The sequence below is a fragment of the Triticum dicoccoides genome, chromosome 5B (assembly GCF_002162155.2).
Source record: "Triticum dicoccoides isolate Atlit2015 ecotype Zavitan chromosome 5B, WEW_v2.0, whole genome shotgun sequence".
NCBI lineage: Eukaryota > Viridiplantae > Streptophyta > Magnoliopsida > Poales > Poaceae > Triticum > Triticum dicoccoides.
The window spans coordinates 603,566,199-603,574,398 of NC_041389.1; the positions used below are offsets into that span (position 1 = coordinate 603,566,199).

Consider the following 8,200-nt stretch of genomic DNA (forward strand, 5'->3'; position numbering starts at 1 on the left):
CGCGTTTCAAACAGGAGTAGTGTCCGCCCATCGGAAATGACATCTCTCGGTCTCGGGCAGCACCGCTAGAGACGAATCCTCCAACCAAATCAACACACGAATGAATGAATATATATTGTTCTCTCCGAGGAAAATACAGCATTATAAAATGAAAAAAAATGCAGCCATTGGGTCAAAGCGGCCGGGTCTGTGGTGCCTGCGCCCGAGGCCCCGACCCGAGCCCGAGACCACGTTATAAAACCCACCCAACCCAATCCCCCAAAATCAGAAGCAGAGGGAAACCGAGCACACCCCACCCCACACACCACGCCACGCCTCCCCACACCACGCCAAACCAAACCCAAAAAAATCACATTTTTCTACGAGCCCTCGTGTCCAAAGCCAGGCGAGACGAGACGAGACCACCCTCCCGTCTCACACTCCCCCTTGTCTTTGTCTCCACTCTCCGGGCCTCGCCGGGAGCGTGAGCCCCCTCCTCCCCCGACCCCGAGAGAGCCAAGCAACCCGAAACCCCAATGCGTCTCCGCCGCCTCCCCCCGCTCTCCCTCCTCCTCCTCCTCCTCGTCCTCCTCGCCGCCGGCGGCGCGGCGGACGGCGACGCGGACGCGCTGCTCGCGGCCAAGGCGGCGCTGTCGGACCCCACGGCCGCGCTCGCCTCCTGGGCGGCGGGCAACGGGACGACCGGCGGGTACGCGCACTGCGCGTGGGCGGGCGTGTCGTGCGGCGCGCGCGGGGCCGTCGTGGGCCTGGCCCTCGGCGGGCTCAACCTCTCGGGCGCGCTGCCGCCGGCGCTGTCCCGCCTGCGCGGCCTCCTCCGCCTCGACGTCGGCGCCAACGCGCTCTCCGGCCCCGTCCCGGCCGCGCTCGGCCACCTCCGCTTCCTCACCCACCTCAACCTCTCCAACAACGCCTTCAACGGCTCCCTCCCGCCGGCCCTCGCGCGCCTGCGCGGCCTCCGCGTGCTCGACCTCTACAACAACAACCTCACCAGCCCGCTCCCGCTCGAGGTCGCGCAGATGCCCATGCTCCGCCACCTCCACCTCGGCGGCAACTTCTTCTCCGGCGAGATTCCGCCCGAGTACGGCCGCTGGACGCGGCTGCAGTACCTCGCCCTCTCCGGCAACGAGCTGTCCGGGAGGATACCGCCGGAGCTCGGGAACCTCACCAGCCTCAGGGAGCTCTACATTGGCTACTACAACGCATACTCCGGCGGGGTCCCGCCGGAGCTCGGCAACCTCACCGACCTCGTGCGCCTCGACGCCGCCAACTGCGGCCTCTCCGGGAAGATCCCGCCCGAGCTCGGCAGGCTGCAGAAACTCGACACCCTGTTCCTGCAGGTGAACGGCCTCACCGGCGCCATACCGTCGGAGCTGGGCAACCTTCAAAGCCTCAGCTCCTTGGACCTCTCCAACAATGCGCTCGCCGGCGAGATACCGCCCAGCTTCTCCCAGCTCAAGAACATGACGCTGCTCAACCTGTTCCGGAACAAGTTGCGCGGCGACATCCCCGACTTCGTCGGCGACCTGCCAAGCCTCGAGGTGCTGCAGCTCTGGGAGAACAACTTCACCGGCAGCGTGCCCCGCCGCCTCGGCGGCAACAATCGCCTCCAGCTGGTCGACCTCTCCTCCAACAGGCTCACCGGCACGCTGCCGCCGGACCTCTGCGCCGGGGGCAAGCTGCACACGCTCATCGCCCTCGGCAACTCCTTGTTCGGCTCCATCCCCGACTCCCTCGGCCAGTGCAAATCCTTGAGCCGTATCCGTCTCGGAGAGAACTACTTGAACGGCTCCATTCCCAAGGGGCTCTTCGAGTTGCAGAAGCTCACTCAGGTCGAGCTGCAAGACAACCTCCTCACCGGCGACTTCCCTGCTGTGGTCGGCCCCGCGGCGCCTAATCTGGGGGAGATCAACCTGTCCAACAATCAGCTCACCGGTGCATTGCCGGCATCCATTGGAAACTTCTCTGGTGTTCAGAAGCTGCTACTTGATCGCAACTCGTTCTCCGGCGTGTTGCCTGCCGAGGTTGGGCGGCTGCAGGAGCTGTCAAAGGCCGACCTTAGCGGCAATGCGATCGAGGGAGGTGTGCCGCCGGAGATTGGGAAATGCCGGCTGCTCACTTACTTGGACCTGAGCAGGAACAACCTCTCCGGGAGGATTCCTCCGGCCATCTCTGGAATGAGGATACTGAACTACCTCAACTTGTCCAAGAACCACCTTGATGGAGAGATACCTCCATCCATCTCCACAATGCAGAGCTTGACGGCGGTCGACTTCTCATACAACAACTTATCCGGGCTCGTCCCAGGGACCGGCCAGTTCAGCTACTTCAATGCCACATCTTTCGTTGGCAATCCAAACCTGTGTGGACCATACCTTGGTCCATGCCGCCCTGGCATTGCTGATGCTGGTCACACCAACCATGGCCATGGAGGGCTGTCTAGTACCATCAAGCTGCTCATTGTGTTAGGCTTGCTTCTTTGCTCCATTATATTTGCCACCGCGGCGATTCTGAAGGCGCGGTCGTTGAAGAAAGCCAGTGATGCACGGATGTGGAAACTCACTGCATTCCAGCGCCTTGATTTCACCTGTGATGATGTGCTCGATTCCCTGAAAGAGGAGAACATTATTGGCAAAGGCGGGGCTGGAACTGTGTACAAGGGATCAATGCCCAATGGTGATCATGTGGCCGTGAAGAGGCTCTCTGCAATGGTCCGTGGCTCATCGCATGATCATGGATTCTCAGCAGAGATACAAACACTTGGGAGGATTCGGCATCGCCATATTGTGCGCCTGCTAGGCTTCTGCTCAAACAATGAGACCAACCTGCTGGTGTATGAGTATATGCCCAATGGTAGTCTTGGGGAGCTTCTCCATGGCAAGAAGGGCGAACACCTGCACTGGGACACTCGGTACAAGATTGCCATTGAAGCTGCCAAGGGGCTGTGCTACCTGCACCATGATTGTTCACCACTGATACTTCACCGTGATGTCAAGTCGAACAATATACTTCTTGACTCTGACTTTGAAGCTCATGTGGCCGACTTCGGGCTGGCGAAATTCCTGCAGGACACCGGCGCATCAGAATGCATGTCTGCCATTGCTGGTTCATATGGCTACATTGCTCCAGGTATTAAAACATGTATTCCTTTAGTTAAATTCAGGTAGCCTACTCTGAAAAGATGCACAATACTGATGTCATAAATACTTTGATTCTTATTGCAGAGGCTTGTTATAACATTGTGCTGTATGTAGTACTTAGCAATTGTTTACTGATATGACTTAGCTAGTAGTTTTGATGAGTGTTCCAATGCTTACTGACACCGGTCAAGTTATAAGAGTTTCCTTCCCAAGCCCGCTATCAAGATGTAGATTCTAAAAATTGAGACATTGAGTCGTTCTTTTATTAGTCCTGAATCACATCTGTAAACATAGCGTCTGCTTCTTAGTACCACCTCATTGCAATTAATTCGTAACTCGTAAGAGGTTTTTGATTTAAGAAAGCAGGCACTCCCTGTCTATAGTTAGGTTCGGTTACTTCAATTCTTTGTCTTGTACTCTAACTTGACATTTCTCTAGCTGCGAAAGAACGTCAGTGTATCACTTTCTAACTAACCAATCTTGCATTATTTTGTCATCCGTGGCTGTCCAGAATATGCATACACCCTCAAGGTCGATGAGAAGAGCGACGTCTACAGCTTCGGCGTGGTGCTTCTGGAGCTCGTCACCGGGCGTAAACCTGTGGGGGAGTTTGGCGACGGCGTCGACATTGTCCAGTGGGTCAAGATGATGACAGGCCCAAACAAGGAGCAAGTGATGAAGATCCTGGACCCGAGGCTGTCGACCGTGCCGGTGCACGAGGTCATGCACGTATTCTACGTCGCCCTGCTGTGCACCGAGGAGCACAGCGTGCAGCGCCCGACGATGCGGGAGGTCGTGCAGATCCTGAGCGAGCTCCCAAAGCCAGCTGCCAACCAAGATGGAGAAGAAGAGCTTCCTCTCTCCTGCGAAGGACCTGAATCCAACCCTCCTGCCCCAACCAGTTACACCGAGGCACCAGCCGGCGACGCGAAAGATCAGCAGCCGCAGCAGCAGCACACAAGCTCGGAGTCGTCGCCTCCTCCTGATCTCATCAGCATCTGATCATCCAAGTACCCGGAAGCATCGCCGTCCGTCGCAAATATGTTGGGGCTTCCTTTGATCGTGCAAGCTTAGGCCTGAATCTGGGGTTCGTTGGGTGAGAGACTTTGTTGGTGTTGTGCTGTACATATCCAAGCTGCTTTGGTGGTGGGGGTGTCCAAGAGCTTCCAGTTTGGTGTGTGTTTGCCTGTTTGGTACTTTGCTTTGCTGCTTGTAGCCGTAGGGATTATGTGGTAGTGGAGCCTTTGGTGATCTTTCCTTGTGCAATGTAGTAGTAGTATCGGTAGTAGCCATCTACTAAATGTCAAGCTCCTTTCCGGTCCGGTCCAGCATGAGAATCTGAAAAATCTTTGTTGTGGAACCATGGTCCTCTTTAAACTTTAAAGTGGCTTCTGTTGATCTGCAAATGTTTGCAGTAGGAGTACCACTTCATCACCAATGCTGTAGTACCAAAGAAAGAAAAGCGCTTTCTTTCTGCCCTCTGAGAAGAATGATAATTGCAAAGCGCTTTTTGTGCTGCCAAAGCGTTCGATTGATGCTGCTCCCTTTTTGACTTTGCTTGACGTTCAGAGACGATCAAGGAATCCTTGCTGATCCGAGGCCAAGCCGGCTTGCGAATGTCAAACAAACGATGCTTTGCCCTCGGCGTAACGCCAAGCAGCAGCATCCGAATGTGATCAGATCAGCAGCACTAGTGAGTGCACCAGTAGGGTCTAAACTCTAGACTAATGTCAGGCGATTCGCTGCCTGAGGCCCCATCTAATCTAATCTAATGATGATCGATGATGATGATGCGCCTCGGCGACCCCCTGACCCTGTGGGGACGGGGGTTAAATAATCATGCCGCACCGGCGCACGGCCGCTGCGACGTCGTCAGGCCGGATGACGGCTGATGGGGGCACGCACCGCCGTGGAACGGGACGGCGAACGGCTGGCGTGCCTTTCCACGGCCCCTCTCCCTCGTCTCCTGGCTCCCTTGATCTGATCTTACCTACCCTGCTTTTGCTCCGGTGCACACCCAACGGAAAGTCAATCTATTCTAGGGTTGTCCATGGAGTTTATCTACGCACGTACCGTGCCCTCGTCCTCGGCCTCCGGCGAGATCTCGCCCCGCCGCCGTTTTTTGCAGAGAAATAATGGTGATACTGGTGCCAGGAGGCAACAGAAGGAGCGTGAAATTAGGTGGACAGTGCGATCGATGGCGCATTGGAATTTCGTGCTGCATTTGTACCGGGCCACTGTTGCCGTTTTCTTGGGTCCCGTCTCCTCCCGTTGGATGCATGCGTCCAAAGAGAATGGTCACATCCACAGCCAGACGCGACGCGACGACGGCACTCCAATCTGGATCGCACGCTGTGCCTGTTTGTGTTGGCCACTCCGATTTTTTGTCGAAAGAGACTCCCTGTTCACTGGAATTGACAAAAAAGACCCCATCAAATAAAATTGACAAAAAAGACCCCTTTCGGCCGTGGCGGCAGCCGCGCCAGGGGACACGTAGCACCCGCCTGGCGCCTGCCGCCAGCAGGCGAGGTGGCAGCCTTCGAGTAACTGCGAGCGGCGAGGCGGAACGGAACGGAGGCCGGTGGTGAGACCGGCCGCCAGCATGGGAGGCGGCAGCAATGTGCCCTGCCGCCTGAGGGCGTGGCCACGGTCCTGTGCGTGCCTGCTGCTGCCGATCGCTGCGTCGGGACTAATGCGCCGCTTCTTTTTTCAAGAAGATACGCTGCTGGATCCTCGCCCTGGTGTGTGACACACGAAAAAAGTTGTTTGACTGTCCAGGTTCTAGAGTAATTAGACCAAAGCAATCAGCCAGTAGAGTGGTAAGCACGAATTTGGTTAATTGAGCGGCAACGTACCTATCCATCTAACTCGTGGATTCGCATCCCATTCCCTGCCATGCATGCATCCCATCCCATTCCCATGTCCCACCACCGTCCTCCGTTCCGTTCCGCCTCGCTGCTTGCTGTAACTTGAAGGCTGCCGCCTCGCCGGCTGGCGGCAGGCGCTGCCGCCTGGCACCGTGGCGGCAGGTGCCACGTGCCGCCTGGCGCGCCTGCCGCCACGGCCGAGGGGTCCTTTTTATCAATTTCATTCGAAAAGGGTCTTTTTTGGCAATTCTATTGGTAGGGAGTCTCTTTCGACAAAAAATCGGCCACTCCCGAGTCCTGCCCACTCATCCATATCCAATTATTGGCGTGGCCTCAGCCTCACATAAACTAAGGTCGGTCACGTAACTTCGTTTCCGCCCCGTGTCCACTGTAAATAAAACCCGGGTGATCGGGCGGTTCCTTCTTCTAGACCCGGCCTGGTTCTTGTAGCGGGAGTAGTAGCCTGTTGATCGCTTGGCGGTTCTGCCTTCCGTGGAGCGAGCGAGCAAGCAAGCAAGCAGTGGCACCGCTATTATTGAGACGCAACACTACTCCGACCACAGCTTTTAGTATCTCTCTACCTCTCTTGTTGGTGGCTGGTCAGAGATCAGATCAGATGATGACGCGGGCTCTGCCTTTCCACACTGTTCAGTTATTCACCCCAAGGCTATTTACACTCGCCTGCGGGCTGCGGCTGTGCCTGGCTAAAATAGGGAAAAATAACTCCCACCGGAGTCACGGTTTCTGCCTCTGTCGCTCGCTCTGGTTCATGGCCGGAGACAACGGCCAGTGCGAGCTTAATCCGTGTCGTCTCAACTCCGAAGTCTGAAGCCAAGCAAGCTGTGCGCGCAGGAGATGAGACCTACAGTAGCTATGAGGAGGTATAGGCAGGCAGATAGTGGAGTCCATGTGCCAACGATCTACTCTTCCAGGCAGACAGACAGCCAGACAAAGCACACGGGTTAGGTTCTGAACTAACAGGTTCAGTCCAAAACACAACACAACACAACGCCGGAGTTGGTGAATCAGATAAAGCGTAACTGAAGCGGAAGTCAGCGTGCGGAGACGGGGCCGAGGACGTCGTCGTCGTCGTCGTCGTCTTTACCAGCCAGTGTTTGCCGAAAAGAAAAGAGAGTCGGTGGGCTCACGTGGTATAGCTATCATAAGGGGCTCCGTTGTGGTGGTGGTGCAGGGCTTCTTTCTTCTCTACTCTGATGAAGAGGACGTCCGTCCACCTAGCCGAAGCGAGGGCATACAGGAGCACCGCACACGGAACAACTGCTCTCATCTGGAGTCGGGAGCAACATACAGCGGTGTAGCACAGTTCAGTCACATGGGGGAGGCGAACCACTGCGACTGCGAGGGACCGTCGTTCTCGATCGCGCACGCGTGCGCGCGGTAGCAGACTTGTGCATGCAGCGACCAAGGCTCGCTCTCCGTGCTCCTGTTCGTGTCCGTGGTTGCGTCCCGTGGGCATGGGCCCGTCTATCCGACGCCGCTGTCTCGACGGTCGCAGGCTGTGCACCCGACCCGCGTGCGTCATCCTGCTCGATGATTAGGCTCGCACGTAATGTAAAGAAGGTCGCCGGCGCAGCGCGCGGCGGGCACCACTGAACTGAACTGAAGCGGAGCATCATTGGTTGCCGACGGAGCGCGGAGGAGGCCGGACGGAGTCACGGAGATGGGAGGCATTGCTACACCTACACGCCGCCACGGAAACGGAAGCCAGCCTAGCTAAGCGTGCTGAACTGGGACAGGCACGTCTAAGTCAGAGCTGTGATCGGGCAAACTCAGCACGGCCAGCCCTACATTTTCTGGGTAACTGGATGCAGAAGCGTGAAGTGCAACGCCACGGAACGCGGCTGCAAATGGGGAGGTCCAAAAATTCCTCAGCATTTGACCGGCCGCCTACTGTTTGCAACAGATAGCATGAAAGCCAGCTCGGCTTCTCTTCTTTTCGGACGCACTCATGCATGTATCCCAACCATCGTGATCTGAATGCCGGTCCTCAGGCCAACTCCACCGCGCGATCCTATCCTGTCTGTCCCGTCCGTTTGAGGTAAAAGGTACAAACGAGACGGCCCAGCGCGCGGGCGCAAACGGACAAATGTCCAGATTCCGTTCGTTTTCGACCCATCCCGGGCCCAAACTTGCGCTCGGTTTGGAGTGAAACGGACGCGCGCGGACGACCGAGAC

At 56.9% G+C, this 8,200-nt stretch overlaps 1 protein-coding gene across 1 annotated transcript; it reads left to right on the forward strand.

The window, feature by feature from the left end:
- Nucleotides 1-281: 281 nt before the first annotated feature.
- LOC119311977 (leucine-rich repeat receptor-like serine/threonine-protein kinase BAM1) lies at nucleotides 282-4,543 on the forward strand. Its single transcript, XM_037587691.1, has 2 exons — nucleotides 282-3,126; nucleotides 3,649-4,543. Exons 1-2 carry the CDS (start codon nucleotides 516-518, stop codon nucleotides 4,137-4,139), a joined length of 3,102 nt encoding a protein of 1,033 aa, XP_037443588.1. The 5' UTR covers nucleotides 282-515; the 3' UTR covers nucleotides 4,140-4,543.
- The last annotated feature ends 3,657 nt before the right edge of the window (nucleotides 4,544-8,200 follow it).